At 38.6% G+C, this 27,085-nt stretch overlaps 2 protein-coding genes across 7 annotated transcripts in view; one reads left to right on the forward strand and one right to left on the reverse strand.

The window, feature by feature from the left end:
- The window catches only part of CLTC (clathrin heavy chain), a 65,981-nt gene extending 47,021 nt beyond the window's left edge, over positions 1-18,960 (forward strand). For 2 of the 5 annotated variants that reach the window (XM_067714520.1, XM_067714518.1), the window contains exons 19-33: positions 671-816; positions 1,048-1,231; positions 1,429-1,621; positions 2,069-2,226; positions 2,421-2,585; positions 2,713-2,820; positions 2,903-3,070; positions 3,206-3,355; positions 3,447-3,578; positions 3,695-3,805; positions 4,657-4,827; positions 5,204-5,425; positions 6,701-6,721; positions 10,374-10,449; positions 12,817-13,860. In XM_067714520.1, coding sequence (XP_067570621.1) covers positions 671-816; positions 1,048-1,231; positions 1,429-1,621; positions 2,069-2,226; positions 2,421-2,585; positions 2,713-2,820; positions 2,903-3,070; positions 3,206-3,355; positions 3,447-3,578; positions 3,695-3,805; positions 4,657-4,827; positions 5,204-5,425; positions 6,701-6,721; positions 10,374-10,449; positions 12,817-12,941 — 2,130 coding nt within the window. In that variant the 3' untranslated portion in view covers positions 12,942-13,860. Of the gene's footprint in view, positions 1-670; positions 817-1,047; positions 1,232-1,428; positions 1,622-2,068; positions 2,227-2,420; positions 2,586-2,712; positions 2,821-2,902; positions 3,071-3,205; positions 3,356-3,446; positions 3,579-3,694; positions 3,806-4,656; positions 4,828-5,203; positions 5,426-6,700; positions 6,722-10,373; positions 10,450-12,816; positions 13,861-18,250 lie in introns of those variants that run through there. The other 3 variants (XM_067714521.1, XM_067714522.1, XM_067714519.1) reach the window with 3 other exon arrangements.
- Positions 18,329-27,031, reverse strand: PTRH2 (peptidyl-tRNA hydrolase 2). 2 transcript variants are annotated; one of them, XM_067714562.1, is made up of 2 exons: positions 26,874-27,031; positions 18,329-18,958 (listed from the first exon to the last, which is right to left on the reverse strand). In XM_067714562.1, the coding sequence occupies exon 2, from the start codon at positions 18,956-18,958 to the stop codon at positions 18,419-18,421; it is 540 nt and encodes a 179-aa protein (XP_067570663.1). In that variant the 5' UTR covers positions 26,874-27,031; the 3' UTR covers positions 18,329-18,418. The 2 variants fall into 2 exon arrangements, with proteins under 2 accessions (XP_067570663.1, XP_067570665.1); XM_067714564.1 differs by lacking the exon at positions 26,874-27,031 and adding an exon at positions 26,855-26,872.
- Positions 27,032-27,085: the final 54 nt, after the last annotated feature.

The following is a 27,085-nucleotide window of genomic DNA, read 5'->3' on the forward strand; positions in this document are numbered from 1 at the left end:
GCAAAGGATAAGAATTGGTGAGAAAATACAAATGACCTAGTGGGTAAATGTTAAATAAATCTCAATAGAGTAAGCATAGACCTGCAAAGGAGATGCGGGTTTATATCTATATAAAAATTGAAAACATTTTTTAAAACCTTAAAAATTGAAGGTTGTTAATAATGGTTCTAAAATTGTTGGTAGAAGTATAAATATAGAAGGGAATAAATTAAAGAATATTAATTTTTCATTCTTAGGAAGCATTTCTAAGGAAAATTCCCAAGTTAATACAAAGCTTCCTAGAAAAAATGTTCATTGGTGCATCTGGGAACTATGCAAATAGCCAGAAATAGAGGAATTACTGAGTATATAATGCCACATCTGTATGGTTGAATTGTATGTAATCATTAAAGTGATAATGAGGAGTGGTTATTATGGATAATATTTTAATCAGGGAAAAGCTAGAAATTATGTAATTGGTGATTTTTTTTCAAGAGAACGAAAGTATACATGTTACAGGTATATGTGGATTTATGTAAAAAGACCTTTGGGTGGTAAATTTAAAGGTATTTTATCTTGTTCCTTCTTCTCTGCCTATTTCATTTTCTACTGAGGCCAGCTTATTCTTATTAGATAATATCATCAAAACCACCTTGACTCTCAGTACTTATTCACTGTATATCCTCTGCAGGTTGTACAGACAGCCTTGTCTGAGACTCAGGACCCTGAAGAAGTGTCAGTAACTGTCAAGGCTTTTATGACTGCAGACCTTCCTAATGAACTCATTGAACTGCTGGAGAAAATTGTCCTTGATAACTCTGTATTCAGTGAACACAGGTATCCTGTGAAGAGGGATCTATTGGCTCTTTATAGTTAGTCTTTAATTATAGCCTGTCAGTTTGGAGAAGGAACAGAGACAAAGATTAAAGAATGTTGTCTAAATTCTCACTTTTCTAATACCCTCTTGTCACCCTACCTCCTGAGGCGAAATACTCTTTAGCTGCAGTGTTTTTTCTTTATGACTAATGAGCTTTTCAAACATTGCATTCAAATCTTTCTTTCTTAAAGGAATCTGCAAAACCTCCTCATCCTCACTGCAATCAAGGCTGACCGTACCCGTGTTATGGAATATATTAACCGCCTGGATAATTATGATGCCCCAGATATTGCCAATATCGCCATCAGCAATGAGCTGTTTGAAGAAGCATTTGCCATTTTTCGGAAATTTGACGTCAATACTTCAGCAGTGCAGGTAAATCTACAGATTACCTGAGTTGATTTACTAAATGTAGTACCTTGTCTTGATTCAATGTATGTATTGTCCTGTGAGAATGGGCATAATTTATTGCTGTGGCAATAGAAGAGCAATAAAATCCTAACCGTTTAAATGTAATTGCTGTGTGGTAAGATTCATTGTACTGTAACTCTGATTAAAAATTGGTTGCCTAGGTCTTGATCGAACATATTGGAAACTTAGATCGGGCATATGAATTTGCTGAACGCTGCAATGAACCTGCAGTCTGGAGTCAGCTCGCAAAAGCCCAGCTACAGAAAGGAATGGTGAAAGAAGCCATTGATTCTTACATCAAAGCAGATGATCCTTCATCCTACATGGAAGTTGTTCAGGCTGCCAATACTAGTGGTATGACTTCTCACTTTTATGTGTTTGCCACCTCAGAAAATGTACCTAAGCTAAGCATTAAGTTATATGTCTCTTCTGTATTAAGTAGGAGTTAGAGACTGCATGGCTGTTTGCCCTCCGTCTTAGTTCAGATAAAGAGAGTCTGTTTTGTGAATTTAAAAGTTCCATGGGGAAGTTTAATTTTCTGTTTTGAAGTCTCAAAATTCTCACCTATCTCTAATCCAATAACTTTAAGGAAAAAGGGGATTCACCTATTCATTTGGTCAGCAATAATACAGAGGCATAATAGAAGTTTCACTATTTTGATGCCTTTCACTGTTTATATTTGTTATTCTCTATACTGTCTCTTTGAAGGGGAAATTAATAGCAATTCTCATTTGCTTCAGTGAAAAGATAAATGTTGGTATGTTAGTGTTTGGGTTTACTTATTTGTTTCTCTATACCTAGGAAACTGGGAAGAACTGGTGAAGTACTTGCAGATGGCCCGTAAGAAGGCTCGTGAATCCTATGTGGAGACAGAATTGATATTTGCACTGGCTAAAACAAACCGCCTTGCAGAGTTAGAAGAGTTCATCAATGGGCCAAATAACGCTCATATCCAGCAAGTGGGTTTCCTGTTCCGATTTTTTTTTTAGGAGTGTAAAAATAGTTGAGCAACTTCATTAGCTTAGTAGGATCAAGAAGTGGCAACTGAAAGTTTCTAAGGAAAAATATTGTTTCTTAGTATTAAATTGAGTTGTAACTTTGGAAAGAAGATTAAGTTTAGGCTTACTGAAAATGGTTTTTGTTTTTTTTTCAGGTTGGTGACCGCTGTTATGATGAAAAAATGTATGATGCTGCTAAGTTGTTGTACAATAATGTTTCCAATTTTGGACGCTTGGCATCTACTCTGGTTCACCTGGGTGAATATCAGGCAGCTGTTGATGGAGCTAGGAAAGCTAACAGTACTCGAACATGGAAAGAGGTAATCTAAACAACAGTTTGAGTGAAGAATTAAGATGCTATTTAGGAATGTTCTTTAAACTGATTAATTGAATTAACCAGCCATGTTTACACTTGAGTTCACATAATTGCAATTCTTTATATTGTAGGTCTGCTTTGCCTGTGTAGATGGGAAAGAGTTCCGTCTCGCTCAAATGTGTGGGCTTCATATTGTAGTACATGCAGATGAATTGGAGGAACTTATCAACTACTATCAGGTAATTAACTGAGTCTTTTGTATTAACTGAGATCTTTTGCCACAGATATTCTTGTCTTTAATTGCATTTTTCTCTTATTTAGGATCGTGGATATTTTGAAGAGCTGATAACCATGTTGGAAGCAGCACTGGGACTTGAGCGAGCTCATATGGGAATGTTCACCGAATTAGCTATTCTGTATTCTAAGTTTAAGCCACAGAAAATGCGGGAGCACCTGGAGCTGTTCTGGTCCAGAGTGAACATTCCTAAGGTAACCAACCTTTAATTTTAAGGCAACTCTGTAGCTAAAATGAATACTTTAATTTTAATAAGAAAGGTGTTTTTTGCTGTTAATTAGAATTAGAGACCCCTATCTATCTAAAGCAATTAAATCTTTCTCATGCAGGTGCTAAGAGCTGCAGAACAAGCTCATCTTTGGGCAGAATTGGTGTTTTTGTATGACAAGTACGAAGAATATGATAATGCCATAATTACCATGATGAATCATCCGACTGATGCGTGGAAAGAAGGGCAGTTCAAAGATATCATTACCAAGGTGTGTACCTTCTTCAGAAGAGAAAGTCTTCAGAAAGAGAAAGCTCATTAGGAAGTAACTCTACCTCATGTATGGATTTTTGCTGTTTTAGGTTGCCAATGTGGAACTATACTACAGAGCAATACAATTCTACTTAGAATTCAAGCCACTGTTGTTAAATGATTTGCTGATGGTGCTGTCTCCACGGTTGGATCATACTCGTGCAGTCAATTATTTCAGCAAGGTAATAATTTTTAAAACCTCAAAACTTCATAGCAAGGAGCTAAGACATTCTTGGATAACTTTTGTCCATGGAACTTTAGCAATGTACGACATTTGTAACAAACTCTTATTTTAAAGGTTAAACAGCTACCACTGGTGAAACCATATTTGCGTTCAGTCCAGAACCACAACAACAAATCTGTGAATGAATCACTGAACAACCTCTTTATTACAGAAGAAGATTATCAGGTAAAACTTTTTGGTTCTTTCATGTATTCTCAAAACTCAGGTTATCATTGAGTTGTAAAGTTGGTATGTTCTGCAGTAAAAACAAAAAGCCCATCATCCCTTAGGACTGTAAATAGTAGGTACTTGAGTGCCACAGATCTAAATTTAGTGAAGTTTTCAGGATTGGTAAATCTGATGTCTCCTAATTAAATGCCAAGTTTGCAGAATTCTGCCTAGATCTTGTCCAAGTTAATGCTTTAGAAAAATACCTAAACATCTAGACTGTAGACTGAGTTGAAAAAGTTTTTGAGCTCTTAAACTAGTCCATAAAACTTACACAGTATTAACTCTTTTAGTCTTTTTCTTGCCCAAGAGCATATTAGTACCTGTCTCTTAGTAAACTTTCCCTTGTGAAGGATTTTGCAAAAACAGAATTAAAGTTAAGCTAGTTGCCTTTGTCTTTCTCTTACTGTCAACATGGTTTTTTTTCAGTCTCAGATCCCATGCTGATCTCTATGACTGAATATCATGTTGAGTTGTATCAGGAGTTTACCTAGAGCATAAAACCTTACCCTCCAGATTACAAATCCTTCCAATTTCATAACCATTCACGTTAGTCCTTGATACTGAAAACTTTGGAGAAAAACATGGTACCTTTAGAAATTTTATAGTGCCTTGAAGGACTTTATTGTTAAACAGTTAGATTGAGGAATGTTGATACTTGTTCATATTACAACTTTGCGGTTTGATTCTTGAATCTAGGCTGTCGTATTACAATAATGGCTCATTGATCAAGAACGATGGGACATAAAATTTAAACTAAAATGAAATACTGGTTTGGCATTTGAATGGCTTTGTTTTATTTTTTTAAGGCTCTGCGAACATCGATAGATGCTTATGACAACTTTGACAATATCTCGCTTGCTCAGCGTTTGGAAAAACATGAACTCATTGAGTTCAGAAGAATTGCTGCTTATCTCTTCAAAGGCAACAATCGCTGGAAACAGAGTGTGGAGCTGTGCAAGAAAGATAGCCTGTACAAGGTGAATAAAGTTGGTGGGGGTGGGGCTCTTAAGCCAAATACTAGATGATCTGTGTTAACCCTGGAATGGTATATTATAAGTGGTTATGGTCTATAAAAGTATTAGTTTTTGCAAGTATGAGAACTGCCTTTAAGCTCCTGCTTGAGGAGATGATAATTAAGTCGATTTCTTGATTCTGGAGGCTGTCTTATGTTTATGTCAAACGTCTCTTTGTTTTTAAAAAAAAAAAAAGCTTTACCTTGTCTTTTCCTTTTCTTTCAGGAAATCCTTAATTTAAATGATATAACTGGGAGGTTTTTTCCCCATTGTATTACTTAGTTTACCAGTTCAGTGTATTTGAATTTAATGTTTGACCTTCATCCTTTCCTTTAAATAGGATGCAATGCAGTATGCCTCTGAATCTAAAGATACTGAGTTGGCTGAAGAACTCCTACAGTGGTTTTTGCAGGAAGAAAAAAGAGAGTGCTTTGGAGCTTGTCTCTTTACTTGTTATGATCTTTTAAGGCCAGATGTTGTCCTGGAAACTGCATGGAGGCACAATATCATGGATTTTGCCATGCCCTATTTCATCCAGGTCATGAAGGAATACCTGACAAAGGTAATGGCACCGCTGAGAACTAATTATCTTGAGGATATGTAAAATTCCATGTACAGACTTTGTTTTCAAATGTTTTTTTCTCTAGTAGAAGTAATTTAGTTGATCATAAAATATTCCTATCCTCCAGTAATTTTTAATATCTCACAAATGACATTGAATGGAAAGGGAACTCAAACATAACTTGTCAGAATGTTTACCCTCAGAATACCTCAGAATGTATTTCTGAGGGGCGAATAGTATTATGTCCATGTTGTATGGGTTTTTTTGTTTTTGTTTTTTTTTTAATGTTTGATAGAAACCTTTTTGTCAAAATAATGTCTTCCTCAAATCAATTCTTGTAACTCAGATGACCATAACTTAGTAGTGTAGATTCCCTTCTGTTTGGTCGGTTCTTGACTTTAATATGTATGTCTGTTTCCCCTAGGGAAGCTACACCTATATTCTTAATAACCTGTTAATCTTCTCAATATTTTGATAGTTTAACCCCTTATTTAAAAATATTGTAGGAGGTTAACAATTAATGACACATTTCGTAAAAGTGCATTAAACAAGCTGGGGGTATAATCATTTTATAAAATTCACTTATTCATCTTAATGTCCATTTTTGATGTTAAGATGTTTTTTACTTACCCCTGTCCTCAACAGCTACTAGCTTCCATACTATAGAACATATTTAAATGGTCCTAAAGAATCCATTTTGTCAAAGCAAAACATGCTTATTAAAATCAGAGTTTCATATCTGATCTCTTCAAAATGCCTGAGTTAAAGTAGGGGGAAGAGCACTACTAACAACCCCCAGTATAACTGAATATTTCCTTGGGCTGCCATCTAATTAGATATCATGTGTTAGTTATAATTTTTTAAGAATTAACATTTTCTGTGTATAAACTGCTTAAAGTCCAGCGTAAGAGGAAAAACATTCGCCTTGTGTCTTAGCCATAGATGAGAATAGCTTCTTTTCTTATGCATAATGCCAACTTGTGAGACCTGGCTCTAAGCTGCTGTTAACCGAAGTGCTGTAAATTTTACTAGTGATTAAGCTGCTTTCTTTCACACTGACTCTAGCATAAACTCTTCTGCGATAAGCTCTGAAGTCAAAAAAAAAAAAAAAAAATTCTAAGTTTTGCTTCCAGTATGCCCTTATTTTCACTTTTCTCATACCTTTTTTAGTGGTTAGATGTTTCTCCCCTAAACCTTTGTTGCTGATTCTACCTTTTTATGCTCAATATGGAATTTGATTTTTTTCTAAGCTGCACCTTCTGAATTCCTTTGCAGGTTGATGCAATAAAGGAAAAGGTGAAAGTTGATTCTTTTCCATCTTTAAGTCTGGAGGACTAAGTCTAAGGAATTTGCATGATTTTTTTTCCTTCCTTTTCTACACTGCTGCTGCTGCTTTTTCCCCCGATAAATTTTCACTAAAGCCTCTGCAAGTCCCTTGAAACATAACTATAATAGAGCTCTAGGACATTAGTAGATGTTTGCTACTAATCGGCTAATAGGCTTTAGGAAGGGCAGGAGGCTAATCAGTAGTTGGTTCACAGTCTCTCTGAAATATATTATTAAAAACTGAGCATGTTGAGTTTCCATATTAATTCCAAAGTTTCAGGAAATTTCTCTTCCCTGTCAGGGTATCTGGACCATAATAGGATTTTCTCAATACTCTAAGTAAAATTAAACAGCCTCTGGTTTTATTTTGTAAGCGTGCCTGACAGTTGCTGAATTTATATATGTATATACATGCCCTAAAAGGCTTTTTGGGGTTTTTTTTTGGTATTGAAGGACTGTGATCCAGTTTCTGATCTCTTGATTCTTACTAATTTTTTGCTGAAAGTAGATACGAGAGATACTAGCTGCTTCCGAAGAGACTTTCCTCATGTTTCTCCAGGTGTCCAGTTCTTATGGTGCTAGTCCATTTTCAAGAGGAATCAAAACTTTTAAAATCATCAGAGTAGCTTGCTGTAATTGTTGCTAAGCAACATGGATTATTTCTGTATATAATGAAACAATATTAACTTATACTTTCTGTAATAAGGTACATCTCTGAAGCTACAAATTTGCTCTTATCCATCCGTTGGCTTGTCCAAGGTCAAATTTAGGTACCTTTTGGTCACTGCTTCCTTCATTGGCTTGTCTCCATCCCAGTATAAATGAAACAAACTTAACAAACTTACCTCTGGTATCAAATTGTGGTGAGAAAAGGGTGGGAAGGTAAAGGACAGTTGAAACAATTTAAAAGAATTTGGAGGGGGGACAGTGCCTTGGAATTATGTTGAACCAAACTGGAGTCACCATTGGAACTTAGGGCAAACCTGAGTAAAATGCATCGTGTGTGAGGCCCTTCAGCAGCTAGTAAGCAAGGCAGTTAGAAAGCGTGTGTGTGAAAAATAGGTAATTGAACTGCAGTGTTATGCATTGTTTTAAATCAAGCATGTACAACAGTCATTGCAATTACATCATACTACTTTTGAAACTCTTAAAGCATTGCTGTGGGCTGTGTGTGTTTCTTGAGAGCCTGTATAGCAACAGTCATCTTCAGATCTCACTTCTTGCTTCAGTACTTTTGCCTTTTTTTCATGCACACATACACCAAAGTAACTGACTGCATGTTAACTTTTCCTCTGCAGCATATTGCAGTCTTTGTGGAAAAGCCTTTTACATTATAGTGAATTTTCAGTAGTACAGATGGAACTGAACTCAGTGACATACTTACCTGTAATTTTTCTTTTTTAATCCAAGGATCAGAAACTTTTGTTACAGCTCTTAACAAAAGCTTGTGTTCATAAAAGCCTTCTCTGCTTTTCTTTTTTGAGCAGTCTAAATTGGGTCAGTGGAAACAATAATTGGACGTTGCTGTGCCAGAGGCTGTCCCATTAAATAGAAAAATCAAAAATTTTTTTGCTTAGCTTGATATTACTCCTTCAAAGTTGTTACTTTTTGTTTCGTCCCTATGCCCAACCTGCCTATGTCTGTGCCTGGGCATTGTGACATTGCTAGCTCTTCTAAGTCTTTAATGTACTTCTGTAATAGGACTTCTGTCTTCAACATCTGACTCAGACATTAACTTTTAAACACGTGTTCACTTTAGATTCCTTTCCTTGAAAGTCTGGAAATGTATTATGCAGTGGTGGTTTTTTGTTGTTGTTTGATTTTTCTTCTTAGAAGTTATTAACATACACGCATCCATATTTTTTTTGTATAACCTCTTTAGCTATACTTATAGTTTTGTATAACTATTTAGGTTAACAAAACCCCATCTGACTGCCCTTGATGGCACACACTGTGCTTTAAATTATAAAGCTGCAGTAATTTTTGTTTTAAGTTTGGGTGCCAAACAGTGGGTGTTTCTCATGGTACTTATACTGCATAGTAGTCTTTAATTCGATATTGGGGTAATTTGTAACACATGAGCACTTAGGTTATAAAATAGAAAAATGGTATACAAAAGCAAACTAACCCATCTTCCTAGGGTAGAAAAGCCACATTTTATCTGAAGATGTCTAGAGTCTACCTGAGCTTACTTTTCTCACATTTTGCTCCCTGACAAATTAGGATGGATTAGACGCACATTTATGGTATTTAATAGAAACAGTTAAAATATGTATAAAATACTGTCCTAACCTTAATGGCCTATGTGAGGATTGAAACACTATTTTAAACAATTTCAAATAGAGACTAGGCGCTGCTTTAACCTTTTTGGGACCCAGTCTATAATAGCCTTTTCAGTGAAGTCTGCATGTCTTTTTTTGTGAGTGATTTTTCACTATTGCCTTTTTTGAAGAACATGCAGTGAACATTCATAAAAAAGTTCTTTCCTGCACTCTGCCTTCCCATCTCAGCGCACTTAGGAAAGCCACTATAATAGATAACATTGAGATTTGAAGTTTAGTTTTACTTCAAGTATAATGATAGACCAACTATAAGACTTTTAAATACAGTCTAAGAGACAAATATAGTACAGTTTAAAAGGTAAATGGAAGTGGTATGGTGGAGATTCCCTAATCCCAGTGTCCTAATGTCATTCTCCCCAGTCCTTCACAGAATTCCAGATTCAAATCATGTTAATCCTAGAAGGAACTCTGTAGATTATCTCATTCAACTGACTCACTATATAGACAAGGAAATTTGAGGGTCAGTACAATGGTTTGCCAAGGTCACACAACTAGTTAGTGGAAGGATCTATGTATTCCAGCTCTTTTCTTCCACTAATATATTTGGACTCCTCTACAGTATTATTTCTGTCTGATACTATCCAGTTTTACTTAGAATGGCTAGCATATAGTAGCCACTTGCTTCTTTGGCTTAATTAAAAGCAAAAAATGTCTTCCTCAAAGAAGTTGGGGGAAAATCAGGCATTCCTAGTTCCTTCTTAGAAAACAGAGCATCAACACATGCAGCCTGTCTTTATATAAAAAGATTGAATGTGGAGCCACTTGAATCTTAAACTTCAGTCCACACGTAATCAGTATTGACAGAAGCTGTGCACAGTTGGCAAAAGATAGCTCATTCTGCACAAGTGCTTATCCAGTCACTAGACTCATTTCACTTTTTTGAATACCATTTCCTTTGGGGAGGGAAGTCTTGCCAGGTCATGAGTTCATTATTATTATCTTTGATAGGGTTTAAACTTCATTTGAGAAAGTGGTTCCTTCTCGTTGTCTCCCTCCCTCAGGCTGGCTGCATCCTAGCATGCCCAGTTTTAGCCTGGCGTGAGCTTTTATGGCATTTATAAATCCCTCCTTCCTGAGGGTTTATAATGACAGTGCTAAAAATCACCTTGACTGAAGTATGAACATTGCCATTGAATTTTAGGGGGGCTGAGAATGTTCTTTCTACTCTAGTCTGTTTTATTTTGACAAAATTTAACATACTAAGGCTTTTCCACTTTCTGCCATAAACTAGGTTTATAATACTTTTGAGGTGCTAATTACCATTCCCTGTTTTTCTCCAGGTGGATAAATTAGATGCTTCAGAATCACTGAGAAAAGAAGAAGAACAAGCTACAGAGACTCAACCTATTGTTTATGGTAATCTCTTTCTCTCTTTAACCTCACAGAAATATAGTAGACAAACAGTTCATTCTGTGGGGATTCTATCTCAAAATAGAAATGTAGTAAGCTCTAAAGTGCAAAAAGCTCACTGAGTTAAGGAATAAGTCTATTATTTTTTTTCTGAAAACAGTCTTAAAGCGGGCATTGACATTATTCACTAAGATGATCTTTTTTTTTTTTTTTTTTTCTGTTGCTTTACTCACTAAGATAATCTTAAATGCAAAGGTAATCTCAAAAAACAGTCAGTTGGGGCTTCCCTGGTGGCGCAGTGGTTGGGAGTCCGCCTGCCAATGCAGAGGACACGGGTTCGTGCCCTGGTCCGGGAAGATCCCACATGCCGTGGAGCGGCTAGGCCTGTGAGCCACGGCTGCTGGGCCTGTGCGTCTGGAGCCTGTGCTCCGCAACTGGAGAGGCCACAATAGTGAGAGGCCCGCGTACCACAAAAAAAAAAAAGTCAGTTGAGATCATAACCTAATTTACCTAATGCCTGGTCACTGATTGCTTATTCATGAATTATTGAGAAAGATGTGTTGGTGAGCTCAATTTTCAGAAGTACAAAAGGTGAGAGAACATGCCAAGGTCATCTTAAGTGTACTTCACAGAAATAGTACATCTCTTTAAATTCTGACTAGGACAGAGAACTGGATAGCATTTCCATTTGAGAACTTTCCAGAGAGATAGGATCTTCAGACTCTCAGTGAATATTTAAGGCAATTTAATTTCTTCTTACATGTGCCTTTCTGAAATACTTCCCCTTTCCATTTCACTCATGGTGAACAGATTGATTTGAGCAACGAATTTGAAGGGTATAGTTTACAGCACTTTAAGCAGGTGGTGTTGGGAGGAGGGTATAAAATTATGGCTGCTGTATCTCAGCCTGCTAAAGGGAATGATAGTATACCAATCTCTTACGCCATTATCTCTTTTTTACTATAGATAAGGACTTTGGGAATTTAGAGGACAGGGTAGTTTTGATAAAGTTGGAGAACATAAAGTAGATTCTTAGAGATGGGAGCAAGATGTTTGACATATTTGATATAGGAAACAGTAGAAACAAAAACAGGGTGGATGTAATAATTGGGGGGCATCTACTGAATTTGGCTTATCTTCAGGGTATTTAAATGCATAGTCAGTGCTTGTAGGCAGTTGAAAATGGGGTTGAGCCAAGGACAGCTGTGACAGTGCCACCTTCTCACCATTCCACCTGCCCAGCCGGCTAAGGAGAGGCATGATGTGGCACTACTTTGGCACTTCTTTCAAGCCTCTCCTTCCCTCCCCCTCAGTTGCCTTGAAGTCTCTGCTGTTTGTCAGAGATTTGCAGACTCATGGGGTTTTTCTTTGTTGTTCTTGTTTTCTCATCATTCCATTGTGATACTAAGAAACTAAGAAGCTTAATGAAAAAATAAAATGCTTATGTTGTTAAAAAAAAAAAAAAGAAAATGGGGTTGAAATTTCAAGGTAGATGTCAGTATCAAGGTTAGAAGTGTTTTTTTAATAAACTGCTGGTTCCTGAAGAGTTCACTCACTGAAGACGGTTTTGGTTGTTATTCACAAAAAAGGAGAGACATGAGGTCACTTGTGGGAGAAATCTCGCCCTAGGTTTACGTTATAGTGGGAGATTAAGAGTAGTACCTCTTTTGCAGGGGGTGGGGAGAGGTGTTAGGTGTATTCTCCCTCTAAATAAGCCAGATTCTCAACAGGTCGTTTCCTGTATGTGTCAATAACTATTTAAACTTCATGAGAGTGTTAACTTAGTATTTGAAAGAGGTTGTATCCTCTAATGTATTTCACACCTAATGCATATTTGAATATGCCTTGTCTTTGACTTCTTTTTTTTTTTAGTACTGGATACTTTGCTAGAAATGCATTTGGTTTTGTTACCATTTAGACATGTCCAAATCAGGAATTTAAATCTAACTATAAAAGTTCAGTTGTGTTAAAAATATATCTGTTAAAAAATTGTTCCCCTGTGCTAATTATATTGTCACCAAATAAAATGTGCAAACACCGTGTGGTGATAGGCTTACTGCTAGATGTCTTGCCTAAGCATGTCGAGCATGCATGTGCTTATTGCTTTAAATGATGTATGAAGTAACATAATCACTGTTACAGTTCTGGCCTTCAGCCCTGCACGGTTTTTGTTGGCTGTTTAGGCAGGACCCTTCTCAGGGTGACTGTCATGGTGAAATTGAGACAGGCAGAAGTGCCCCCACAAAATTCATTCAAAGTAGAATGAATTATGTTGCTAGAGTAGGGAGACTGGGGTGTGATCATCCTACGATGCTAACAGTTTCTCCCACCTCCTTGCCCCCCACCCCTGCTCCTTTTTGTTTTCTTCTGTAGGTCAGCCCCAGTTGATGCTGACAGCAGGACCCAGTGTTGCAGTCCCTCCCCAGGCACCTTTTGGTTATGGTTATACTGCACCACCCTATGGGCAGCCACAGCCTGGCTTTGGGTACAGCATGTGAGACGGAAAGCTGATCCTGTAGTCGCCTATTTTCGTACCGAAACATCGTCTCTACCCGCTTCTCAGTTTATAACGGGGGAAAACAGGCACATGTTCTTGTAACCTTTATTTCATGAAGGACTACTTTTTGTTTCTAACTGTAAACTTGGATCACGTATGTTAAAAGCTTATTTCACATTCCACATCATTTTAGAATTTATTTTCAAAGGGGAATAGTTTCAGTGTTTTATTCACTTGGGCTTTTTTTCTTCCCCCTCATTCTTTGAAGAAGTGCTTAATATTCAATCTGTTGTGAAGAACCTGATTTGCACTCCGTAGTGTTTAAAGAAAAAAAAAAAAACTCTAATATTGAATCTCTTAAATTTAGTGTATGTAAACAGCTTACAGTATGTATTGTCTAAATGCATTTAAATCTCTTTTATTCAAAGAAAAGCTAAAGCAGAAATATTGGTATGTGACCATGCAAGACTGTCAATGCCAACAAAGACAACACTAATCAGCATATCCTACACTGGACTGCAGTGCTCTCCAAATTGTTTGAAAAATGCATTACAGACAACTTGCCTGACTTTTAAATGAGCGTAAAAGGCCCTCTAACCTATGCAGGTTTCCTCATTACACATATAGAAAATGCTAGTGTGGTTTTGCTCACTTCATATGTAACAGGTGCCCTTATGTTGTGCTGTATCCTGTGCTTTTTTTGTGGGACCATTCCATTCAGGAACAAAGAGCACCATGATTCCAATCTGTGTGTATTTACTAACCCTTCCCTGAGGTTTGTGTATGTTGGATATTGTGGTGTTTTAGATCACTGAGTGTACAGAAGAAAGAATTCAAACAAAATATTGCTGTTCTTCAGTTTTGTTTGTGGAATTTGAAATTACTCAAATTTAAAATAAATTACTGGACTGTGGAAATAACATGTAGAATGGCAGTTTTACTTAAATATCTCTCAAACTTAAACCAAAAGAACCATTTCATATTGGATACTGAGGCAGTATAGGAAGGCATGAGAGCAAAAGTGGAATGAAGATTGGGACGTGTGAAAACACTGCATTACACTGCGTGCACTCCAGTAGTTAATAAGGTACATGCAGTTGTCTAAAGAACCAGTCAGTGCTGAAGTGGGCTACACTTCTACTACCTCCATCATTTTAACCAAGGGGGCACTTTAGGTGTTTATCTAAGTATTTCATTTATGAAGAGATCATGGATGTTAAATTATATTGAAGTAAGACTATACAAGCATGTAGTTAACATGCTGTTCTTCAGCATGAATTGTAAAGGCCCCCAAATTGTGGGTATTTTAAGTTGATTGCTTTTAAACCAGTGTTTGAATTCAAGTTTTTTTGCTTATGGCTGAGAATGTTACTCTAAGTTCATTTCACTGTTAATTCTCAATAGTTAGAGCCCCCTAACCTAGCTTTGTATTGTTCTGTAACTCTAGGTCAAGCCATTGACCATAAACTCCACAGAATGTTTTTTTAAAACTTAGAACTCCTGCTTTTCCCCACCTTCACCTCCTCCCAACCCCCCAATCTTCCTATAGGAAATTATAGTATTAGTTGAAAAAATCCCTTTTCCTTCCTTGGCTTGTCATAGGGAAAACACCTTGCTGCTCAGGTCCTGGGCATCCTGTTGTTTCTCCTGGATCTCAGCCCCCTTCCTTCATCTTTGTCAAAATCAAGAGATTTTTCTCTTTTCCCTTCCCATTTAATAGAAACAAGTTAAAATACTTTAGTAAAGGTTTTCTTACAGCATACTTAAAGAGTTTTGTTTGTTTGTTTTTTGAAGGCTTGTTTTAATCTGGTGCTATGTCTGTGATACTGAGTTGCCCCTTAAAACCATCCATAATGGGCTACAGTAGAAAGGGAAACTGATGCAGGATATAACTTAGGTTCAAATTGAGAGCAAGCTGAACTTCTGAGCTTGTTCCTTCACCTGTAAGTTAACACTATGAGTAATTTTCAGGATTATTTGTAGGAGTATGTTTAAATTACAAAACACCTAGCTCAATACTGGGCAGTAGTAAGTGCTGTACAATAAGAGACAATGAATTGGTAATAAACTGTAATTTAAGGGATCTTCCCTAACTTTCCTCTGAATAGGATGATGGTCGATGGTCTGGGAGAAGGAACTAAAAACAAAACCAAGAGTACTAAGAGTTCTTTACCACTCTCTAAAGGTAACTGAAACAGGAGGGAAGAAGGGGAAAGAGATTCATAGGAAACTTTTCAGGAGGTAAACAGTTATCTGCCTCCCTAGGAAGAACACTTCTTCCTCTTCCTCCCTAGTATCCAAATATAGACATTATACCAAAAAAAAAATCTGATAATTGTTGACAGTCATTTCAACAGACATTGGTACAATAGCAAGAGACTGATGATCTCCAAGTAGGGCTGCTTTAATTTTCCATAAATTGATTTAGTCATGCAGATATTCTCACTGTCATGCAGGGGTCCCCAACACCTGGGGACCTGTTAGGAATGGGGCCTCACAGCAGGAGGTGAGCAGTGGGTGAGAGAGTGAAGCTTCACCTGTATTTACAGCCACTCCCCATTGCTCGCATTACCACCTGAACTCCACCTCCTGTCAGATCAGAAGCAGCATTAGATTCTCATAGGAGCATGAACCCTACTGTGAACTGTGCATGCAAGGGATCTAGGTTGCGTGTTCCTTGTGAGAATCTAATGCCTGATGATCTGAGGTGGAGCTGAGACAGTGATGCCAGCGCTGGGGAGCGGCTGCAAGTACAGATTATCATTAGCAGAGAGGTTTGACTGCAGACTCTCATCAAAACCCTATGAGTGGCAAGTGACAACAAGCTCAGGGCTCCCAGTGATTCTGCATTATAGAGAGCTGTATAATTATTTCATTATATATTACAATATAATAATAAAGTGCACAATAAATGTAATGTGTGTGAATCATCCCCAAACCACCCCCTGCCCCCACCCCAGTCCGTTTAAAAATTATCTTCCATGAAACCAGTCCCTCGTGCCAAAAAGGTTGGGGACCGCTGCTGTAGCGGTTCTCAAACTTCTTCTTAGGATCCTTTTTATACTCAAATTACTGAAGATCCCAAAGAGCTCTAGTTTATGTGGGGTTTTATCTATTCATACTTACTGTATTTTAGTAGTTAAAACAATTTTTTTAAACTATTAACCATTTAAATATGACTAATAAACTCATTGAACGTTAACGTAAGCAATAATGAATTAACCATATTTCCCCAACCAAAAGTGAAGCAAGAAGAATGGCATTGTACTATTTTTTACAAGTCTCTTTAAAGTTTGTTGTAACAGAAGACTGCTGGACTCTCATAACTACTTCTGCATTCAATCTGTTATGTTTTGAAGTATATGAAGAAAATCTGGCCTCATACAGATATTTAATAAGGAAAGGAAGGAGTATTTTAATAGCTTTTCCAGATACTTGTGGTTAGTTGAAATGTGGACTCTTTTTGTAGTTATATCTGCCAAACATCCAGGTCTGGTTAACTAGATTTTGTCAGTTCTTGCAAGTAAAAATGTTTGATGACAAAAGCAGCTAGTTCAGCTCAGGACTCAGCCACAAGTGTTTTTCCTCAAGATGACAGTCACACTTCAGTGTGCACCAGAAGCGTTTGATGTTACATAAAATATAAAAACAAACAGTCAAGGATCAAATTTAATAATTTTTTACTGCTTCTTCAAGGACATGAAGTGAAATTTTTTAAACTAAGTGTAGGGTAGTGAAAACTACAATGACAACTGGTACAGGTAGGTGCCCCTGCCTTGATTTGTGAAAGGTGCCAGCAGTATTACCCACCATTGCCTTTTTATCATCACTGCCAATGTCAAAACAGTGGAAAAGGAAAAGAATGTCTTAGTATTAGGAAAATTGTTTTGACCCCCTGCAAGTGTCTTAGAGACCCCAAGGGCTCTGCAGAGTATACTTTGTGAACCATAAGATTATGAACCCTATAAAATAAATATGAAAGTACAGGTGAGCTAGAAAACAAACATGATGTTTCCATAACTACCAGAATTTGTGTACTATTCATCCTAGTAGATATGCCATGATTTATTAAAATAATACTTATATCAGCCACGGCAGGCCATCCTGTTGGGAATGCACTTTTGAACCTAGAACCATCAGTCTCTGAGGCAAGCCTCAGAAATTACCGAAGCCAGAATCATACATTTAGGATTGGGTTCTTTTCAACTCAGTTACATGCTGTTGCATCACTTTCCAATCCAGTATAAACATTCTATTTAGAAACAGTTGCTATTGTAGCATCCTTCACAGTTGCAATTTCTTCTGTGCTGTCAGATGCCAGTGTAAACTATAAAACTGACAAAATAGAACCTTTAAGACTGGCTGCAGTAGTCTTTAGTGTTCTGCCCAGACTCCACTGACCTTGGAGCTTGCGGTTGTGCTATATTACTGCCTACGTTGAAGTTAACTGCTAACTAATGCTAATTGCTGAAGTTAACCATGGAGAGCTGCAGTCACTTAACATGTGCCTGTTACCAAAATTCTCCCTGACATCATCATAGTTCTTAGGGATATACTGAAACTAGAAATCCTGTCAGGATCCCTTTTTGCAAAAAAGCAGTCAGGAAGCTATGTGGCTCTTGGGAGCTGGAACCTTCATATTCTGGGCAGCTGGTATAACGTAATTATTGGAATTATGTCATGCTAAGTGTATAACGATCAAAAGGGAAATAAGGTGCCCTTAAATAATTGTCCAGTTCTTAAGTTCTAGGTAAAGAAATAGTGGGATGTTGGGCTAAGCTACATTCACTTTACAATTACCATAAATTCCTACGTGGGCCCATTATCACCTTCAAGGTCCATACAAGTCACTTCGCAAGTTTCAATGCCTTCATTGTTAGGAAAGGGGGGAACTAAGGAGATGTAGGACCACTGCTGAGAAACTTTAGCCAGTGTGGGTTAGGGAGTGAACATGAAACACAGCACGGGTGGGTTATATCAGTGCTATAAAACCTCAGCTTTAAGACAAAGTTAGATTTTAAACCCATGATCTATTAATAATATAGGCAGTCATACAAAAACTGAAGGCAGGAAAAACAAACTACAGTTTGCACCTAATGGTAGTACCCCTGACCCCTGATCCTCCAAGGTGGGTAATAGAAGAGCTATTAACACACAAAGGGACCAAACCACACATAGGAAATGCTGTTTCCCACCTCGTAATCAATTTTATTGTGACCTTTGCCTCTCATCTTAAATATTTCTTGTTTCAGCACCCATCTCTTGAACCACCAGGACTATTTATTAACCAAACTTTTTTTTTTTTTTCAGCGCAAGATAACTGTGTAACCAGGCCAAGTACATGATAGAAGAACACAGGAATGGATTTTCATCTCAAGAATACATAAGTTGGGGGAAGAAACTCAGCTTTTATTGTTAGAATTTGACAGTTTCAACCCCTTGTGGTGGTGGGATGACCATCATCATACAATATTCCACCTAGTAAAGTTTTAGGTGGCCAGTGACCTTATCAATTAGGTCTACTGGTCCTGGCCCAATTCCTAGAACAGTTCGAGAGCCTGGTGCAATCTGAGTACGTCCTGCATCTTCGATTAAACTTACAGTCAGTCCCAGAATTTCTGCATGGGTCAATAATTCAACTAGAGTTTTTTCATCAGGAGCTCTGACCACCACTTTGGGCTGGCCACAGTTTTCCCATTGTTTGAGTAATTCAGGGTTTCTCCTTCGAATTTGCTTGTAGGCAGAAACAGCAGCATGAGAGCACTGGGCAGCCACTTTCCCTTTTCCCATCTTTAAGTCACTTCGAACCACAAGGATCATTTTGTACTCCCCACCCTCTCCTAAGATGCTTGCTTCTGTTCTGGTGTCAGTGTCTGTCTCGCTCACTGAGCTCTTGGGGATCATTCTAAAGCGTTCTCGGAGTCTCCAGCCCAGGCACATGCCACAAGCAATGCCGGCAGCCATGCTGAGTGCACCAGGATTAGTCAAATATTCCATAACCAAGGGTTTGGAGAGCATCTGAAAGGAAAAGAAAGTTGTCACTATCTAGCAGTGGAAAGTTACAGGCTTATCAGATAAAACATCCTGACAGTATATAAGCAGCAATATTTTAATTCATCCAGAAAAAAGGCAAAATATGTTTTGGATCTTAGGCATGTACTATTTTTTCTCCCCTGCGTACTAGAAAAGGTTCAATACAGGTGAAGCAGTTTAGGTCATTTTGAATCTCAATGTGAGGAGTACATCTCTTTCTTGGATACAACAAAGCTCCGTTCCTCAATTTTTGCTAAGTCTTGTGGAGAAAGGAAATGTTCTGTTTTACCAAGATGCCTAAAGGATCTAGAGAAACCAAGATTAACTCACTCTTTCTGGAATATAGTGAGTGCTTATTTACTTGTGTCTTCGTACTGCATTAATTCTTAATGGGGATGGTACCAACCCCTCAGAGAAGTTCCTGGTTGTCACAACAACGGGCCTGGAGTGAGGTGCGCTGCTGACATTTACTAGACCTTGGCATGGAATGCTAAAAGCCTTACACGTGAAGATTTGTCCCACTGGACATTACTGTAGATGAAAAACTATTAATGTCTGAGAGTAGAACCCAATTTCATTTTGCATACGAACACAAAGTATTTTTTGCATAGTTTTAACACTCAATTTACCAGTAGTATAACTATCATATAAATCAAAGGAAGATAATCCTTTATCCTTATTATGTTAGAAATTCCTATTACCCCAGCAAAGCTGTTCATGGTATTTGAATCATCAATAAAGCACTTATATCAGTCTACATTTGAGACTGTTGGATTCATGACGCTTCAGTGTATAGGCACAAACAGTCATCAGTTTCTTCTAGTGGAATAAATAGTATCTAAGCATTTATACATTGAAATACATGGGGCCATCATGTTTGTAGAACTTACAAGTGGTGCCCTTGGAATTGTACAGTGCATAATCTGTGTGGCATAGATGGCAGTCCTAGAAATACATATTTTACCATAAAGTTCTTTTTTATTCTCTTTTTTGTTAAAATTAGAACATATTAATGTTTTTGAAATTATATGGTAGGCAAAGTATGCAATGTTATCAAATATTTTAAAATGAGAATATAGGGAATCAAACTTTTTGAGATGTAATTCACATACTACAAAATTCACCTTTTTAGCATACAATTCAGTGTTTTTTAATATATCTACAATGTTGTACAACCATCACCACTATCTAATTCCACTAGTAGTCCCTTCCCATTTCTCCCTCACCCAGTCTCTGGTAACCACTAATCTACTTTGTCTTTATGGATTTGCCTATTCTGGACATTCATATAAATCAAACCATACAATATGTGGCCTTTTGTTTCAGGCTTCTATCATCCAGCATGATATTTTCAAGGTTCATCCACACTGTAGCATGTATCAATACTTCATTCCTTTTTTTTTTTAAATTTATTTATTTGTTTTTGGCTGTGTTGGGTCTTCGTTTCTGCGCGAGGGCTTCCTCTAGTTGGCGGCAAGTGGGGGCCACTCTTCATCGCGGTGCGCGGGCCTCTCACTGTCGCGGCCTCTCGTTGCGGAGCACAGGCTCCAGACGCGCAGCCTCAGTAGTTGTGGCTCACGGGCCCAGTTGCTCTGCAGCATGTGGGATCCTCCCAGACCAGGGCTCGAACCCGTGTCCCCTGCATTGGCAGGCAGATTCTCAACCACTGCGCCACCAAGGAAGCCCCTTCATTCCTTTTTTTACTGATGAATAATATTCCATTGTATGGGTATACCACATATTATTTATCTGTTCATCAGTTGATGGACATCTGGGTTGTTTCTACCTTTTGGCTACTATTAATAATGCTGCTATAAATACAAGTTTTTGTGTGGACATTTGTTTTCACTTGTCTTGGGCTTATACCTAGAAGTCTCACTGCTGGGTCATACAGCAACTCTGTAACTTTGAGGACCTGCCAAACTATTATCTAAAATGGCTATATCATTTTACATTCGTTGCAAGTGACTTTATTTTTTTAAAAACTGTGTGTTGGGCCTGGTAGGGTTGAGAGCGCTTCTCTAGTGCCTTATGACTGAAGTCTCTAATTCAGAAACAAAAAAACCAATGCCTTTGCAAACAGATCTTCATATAAGTCATGGCTGTCTCCAGATCTCAAAGAAGGATTGGGAGGATTATGAGATAAATTGGGCTAACAGACCTTCAGTAATTGTTAGAGAATGATGGAGTACACTTAATTTTTATGATATATTGCCTCTTTCCTCCCACAAATATTAACTGGTTCTGCTCTAGGATCTGGGGGAATACAGGAGCACACAAAGGAGAAAAAGTCCCTTCTCTCATGGAGCTTATGTTCTGGTAGTGGTTTAGAGATGACTCAGTCCTAATTTTGAATTTCTTTCATTTTATTTTAAGAAAACTTCATGTTGTCATAGCTCAAAGCTTCAGTGGTACTTTGAAAGTATTGTGTCATTTGATCGACATAACTGTAAGAAGTTAGCATTAATTCTATATATTGAAAATGAGGAAACTGAGGCAAAGAGAAGTTAAAAAAAACCCAAATGTTTGCTGACTTCCTATGTACCAGACACATACCTTGTGAGACTAGGAATACGGTGAACAATACAGGCCACTGCCAGTTGTTCAGAGATGAGTGGAGGAGAAGACAAATAATTACATGGCTGGTAAATGTTCTGAAAAGGCATTAGGGAGAACTTCCTTGGTGGTCAGGTGGTTAAGAATCTGCCTTCCAGGACCTCCCTGGTGGTGCAGTGGTTAAGAATCTGCCTGCCAATGCAGGGGACATGGGTTCGATCCCTGGTCTGGGAAGATCCTACATGCCAAGGAGCAACTACACCCGTGTGCCACAACTACTGAGCCTGTGCTCTAGAGCCCTTGAGCCACAACTCCTGAGCCCACGCACCACAACCACTGAAGCCCATGCACCTAGAGCCCGTGCTCCACAACAAGAGAAGCCACCACAATGAGAAGCCTGCGCACTGCAACGGAGAGGAGCCCCTGCTCACCACAACTAGAGAAAGCTGGCGTGCAGCAACGAAGACCCAACGCAGCCAAAAAACAAACAAAAAAAAGAGTCTGCCTTCTAATGCAGGGGACACAGGTTCGATACTTGGTTGGGGAACTAAGATCCCACATGCTGCGGGGCAACTAAGCCTGCGTGCTGCAACTACTGAGCCCACGTGCCGCAACTACAGACCTTACGTGCTCTGGAGCCCACATACTATAACTAGAGAGCCTGTGAGCCGCAACTACTGAGCCCTCGTGCCACAACTAGAGATCCCGTGCATAACAACTACAGAGAAGCCCGTATGCCGCAACGAAGAACCTGCGCACTGCAATGAAAGATCCCACGTGCCGCAACTAAGACCTGACACAGCCATAAATAAATAAATACATACATAAATATTTTTTTAAAAAAAGGTGTTGGGGAGTACATAAAGTGCTTTAGCTCAGTGTAGGAGGTCAGGGAAGGCCTCGTCAAAGAAATATTTAAAATGCAACAAAGGATCAGTAAGAAGATAGAAGGATGGAAGATCATTTCAGGCAGAAAGAACACCAAGTGGGCAGGCCAGAGGAGAGAAATACAATATGTCAAATGACCTGAAAGCAGTCCAGACTGCTGGAAGGTGGAGAGAAAGAGCTGCAGAGAACAAAGTGAGAAAGAAGGGCAGATCACAGAAGGCCTTGTAAGCCATGTTAGATGGTTTGGAATTTACCTTAAGGACAATGAGAAGCTGCTGCAGGGAAATGATTTTTGTTTTCTAAGAGATCACCTGGGACTTCAGTATAAAGAATGAATTAGAAGCTGGTAAGAACAGACACAGGGGATTGATCAGGAGGCTGCTATAATGTAATCATAGTAACAGTTAATAATTGCTAAATTAGGTTTTATATTAGGTGTACATTAGGTATTGACACTCTACATGAATTGTCTCCTTCAATGTTCCCAACAGTCCTTTAAGGTAAATACAGATTATCCCCATTTTTTCAGATGTGAAAATTGGGGTACAGAGAATATAAGTAGCTCACCCAAGTTCACAAAGCTAGTAAATGGTAGCCTGACTCCAGAGCCTGTGTCCTTAACACTACTCTGTTGCCTTTCCCAGTAGTCTAGATGAGATGACAGTCACTCAGAGAACAGTAGTGACAATGGGAAAGGAAAGAAGTGGCTGAGGCACACCTGTATGATTTGGTGACTCACTGGAAGTCTGATGATAAAAGAAAGGGAGAAGTTTAGAATGACACCTAGATTTGAACAAATGGAGATTGCAAGTATACTATTTACTGATGAAGGGATTCTGGTGAAAGAGAAGGTTTGAAAGTAAAAGATACTAAAATCAGTTTTAGATATATTACGTCTGGTTTGACCAAAAGACATCCTGGTTGAGATGTCCAGGAAAAAAAAAAAAAAGATATATCATTTAAGAGGTCAGAAGATAAGCTTAGGCTAGAAATACATATTTAAAAGAAATTAATATACAACTGAGATTACTGAAGTGATGAAAGTGGGTAAGGCCACTGGGTCAAGTATATCGAGGGAAGAAATGGCTAAACAGAACCTTGAGGAAACAAGCATTTAGGGATAAAAGGAGAATGACAAGGAATGACCATCATAAATGGTTAAGTCATCAGCACCTAGTTTCAGTCCTCTTTCACTGGTGTGCCTAAAATGGTGACAGGCTGTACTGACATGGTACTTTAAGGCTCTAGACGCCTTTGCAGCCACAAAAAAAGAAAATAAAATTTAATTCTTACTAGAACCCACATCATCTCATAATGCATCTATCATTTAGTTACTACATGATGCTTACATATCAGCAGGACTTCTCTCTGATAATCTAACAACCAGACTACAAATAGAACAAATATTCAATTATATATATATATATAAATACACACACACACACAAACTTCTATGTCAAGAATTAGAAGGATTCTCTGCACCAATTTCTAGGTTGCAAAATAACCAAATATCCCACATACCAGACTCAGGTACTATCTGGAGAAAGGAACTACACATGAGTATATGTTGAACATACTCGTCTAAAAGGTCACGATGGAAAGTTTCGCATTTTCTCAGCTTTATTTAAAAACAGATATACCAGTAAGAGTCATCATAAACAGAAAGCAGAAAAAGTTCCAGAAATAACCAAGCTTGTTTATCACTTCTGTCCCATATCTTATGAGGTCTCTAATTCTAAAATGTTGAAATTAATACTAGCATCTCTATTCTTTACGATGTTCTAATTTCCTATCAGCCTGATCAGATCAACATCTAACTCCTGTAAAAAGTGTTTCAGCCTGTCCCCTTTTCTGCATATCTATTATAAACATGTATCAATAAACCCAGTGCTTGAGACTAAGGTAAAAATAACTATCTTAGTCTCATAGACAATCCCGGGCAATGACGGCACTGCCAAAAGAACATGTCCTATAAAACCCTCCTCTTGGTGCCTTCTAATTTCTCAGCCAGATTAAACCTCTTTCACCAATGCTCATGATTCCATTACCTTCTGAGGCATGCTACCCCCATTTATCCTGTTCCACTGGCTACCGCTCCTTGGCCTTTTCCAACCTAAAAATCCTTCCTCTTTGACCCTTAAACCACTGCCTCACTTTTCCTCTTCCCTTCATCTCTAAACTTCTTCAGTTACCTGTCTCCCTTCCCCACTCAACTGAAACTGCTAAGGAATCAGACACCAGTTAATTGCCAAACGCAGCTGCCTCTTTTTAGGCCTCATCTTGAGTTTTCTGCACCACTCACTGACAACTTTTCTTTAAGCTTTCTTCCCTTGAATTCTTTAACCCAACGTTCACCCTAGTATCATCCTATCTTTCTGATACCTTTTTTCCAGTCTCTCTTTCTGGTTGTATGTCCTCTGTTGTCTCCTGCTGTATGTATTATCCAAGCTTACACATTTGGGCCTCTTTTCAGTCTGTACCTACGTTGTCCTATACAGCAACCATTAGCCAAACGTAGTCATTTAAACTTAAATTAAAACTAAATGAAAATTCAGTTCTTCAGTTACATTTAACAATATTTCAAGTGCTCAATAGCTCAACAGCTTAAAAGTGGCTAGCTGCCACTCTATGAGTTAGCGAGATATGGAACATTTCCATGACTGCAGAAAGTTCTATTGGACAGTGCTGGTTTATATACTCTCTTTCCATTCAATCAATTAATCAAGCAATATTTACTGAGGGCCTATTGTGCACAGTTCTGGACCCTGGAGAAGAGCACTGAACAATCTAGTAGGAGGAGATAGACAATAAATAGTTTGTGAAATGAAGAATCTCACTCATTCCTGAATTAACAAATGCTGAGGATTCCTAGAGCGTCTCCCTGGGCACCACACTTGAACTTCCAACTTCTGCTAGATTTTACCACTTAGATGTCTATGAAGTGGTCTAAACTGTGTCCTACACTGAACTCAGTATCTTCCCTTCCCTCTCAAACTTCCTGTAATCTTTCCATATTTGGTTCACTTGTGCCCTAGTTCATCCTAGTCCATCTGCCATTATAATTAATTGTACTTCTAAAGCACAAATCTGATCCTGTAATTTCTCTGCTCGAAAATCACTGGATAAAAGCCTAAGGAATAAGGAAACCAAGTCCCCCTAAAACTGAGTCCCTTACCGAGTTTATGATTAATCTCTCTAACCAAAACTTTATCCCTTTTCTTGTCCGCGGTGACCTCAACCCTGCACTAACTGAATACTAACCAACCAGAGTTGATGACTAAAATTGTTGTCAATAACACTGTCAATACACTAAAACTGCTGTTGTAGATATCATCTACCACTCAGGTTGTTTCTCCAGGGCAAGATGAGCTAACAGACCTCGAGCCATAGACCACCTGGCCAGAGAATCATAAACCAGAGACATCCTGACTCCTGAAACTACAATTAAGGAAAGTCACAGAAATGTTACAAGATGATTAATTCCAGCCTCTTTGTTCTTCCCCTTTAAAAAAACCCCTAACTCAAACACCAAGTTGGAGTCGATTTGAAGCTTGTCTCCCACTCCCTTGCTTGGGGCCCTGCAATAAAGACTGTGCTTTCTTTCACCACAACCCGGTGTTAGTACCCTTTGGGTACCCGTTTGCTACCCGTTGGGTGAGTGGACCCAAGTTCGGTGGGGTAACAATAAAACATAAATCCCTTTGCAGGAATTCAAAGAACTACGCAATTTGGTTTCAACCTACTTTATCCTCCTCTCCTGCTACACAGTGTACTATTCAGCCACACCAAATGACTAGGTATTTTCAAGCAGCAATCTCTCCCTGAAATAATTTTCTCCAATTAAACACACAAAAAATCCTCTTCACCCATGAAGGTGTAGTTCAAACCAAACCTGTCTCTTAAGTCTTTACCACCCCCCAGTCAGTCTTAATTATTTACTTTCCAGAGCCGCTGTAACAATAACACATAACCACTGTAGAGCATAATTCTCAACGTCTAGTACAGTGCCTGGGATTGTTAACGTATTAAATACTCCTTTAGACATTATGTCTGTGTGACACAAGGAGGCAATTTTTCGATCATATTCTTGGAGGCCTTTTCTTTCCTCGTAGGACTCAACAACTTGCTACGCTGTGGGTACTCAATAAATACTCAGCAGAGTGTGAGGCCTGCTCGGTATTTTCTCACATTCGGAACGAATCCATCAATGCTGCCTCAATGGAGGCGTTGCCTGGGAACTAGAAATTCTGGGTCCTTCCCCTCCCCAGCAGCTTGGTCCTTTCTTCCAAAAGACGACTGGCCGAACCGGAACAGTGGCTCCGGCGGCCACTGGGCGGAAGACAGTTTACGAAGAAGATGAAAGGGTAAGGGGGTGGTTATAAAATTAGATAGGAAGAAACATTCCAATTGGAGACAAAATGAAGAACATCCCCCTACCTGTGAGAGGCTGACCTACCTAGAAAACCTCTCCTCCAACTCAGCTGCGGCTTTGTGTTCCTCACTTCTGGGTAACAGACTCTTCTCTCGCGCGAGTTACCCCTTCCGGGGTTCCTTGACAACAAGTTCCGGATCAAGAACCGCGAAGAGAACAGTCATTCTTCCTCTCGCCCCGCCCACAAGTCCCTAACCCACACTCGAACTGAAATCCCGCGACTGTCAGCTGAGGGG

Source organism: Pseudorca crassidens, chromosome 19 (genome assembly GCF_039906515.1).
Source record: "Pseudorca crassidens isolate mPseCra1 chromosome 19, mPseCra1.hap1, whole genome shotgun sequence".
NCBI classification, from domain to species: Eukaryota; Metazoa; Chordata; class Mammalia; order Artiodactyla; family Delphinidae; genus Pseudorca; species Pseudorca crassidens.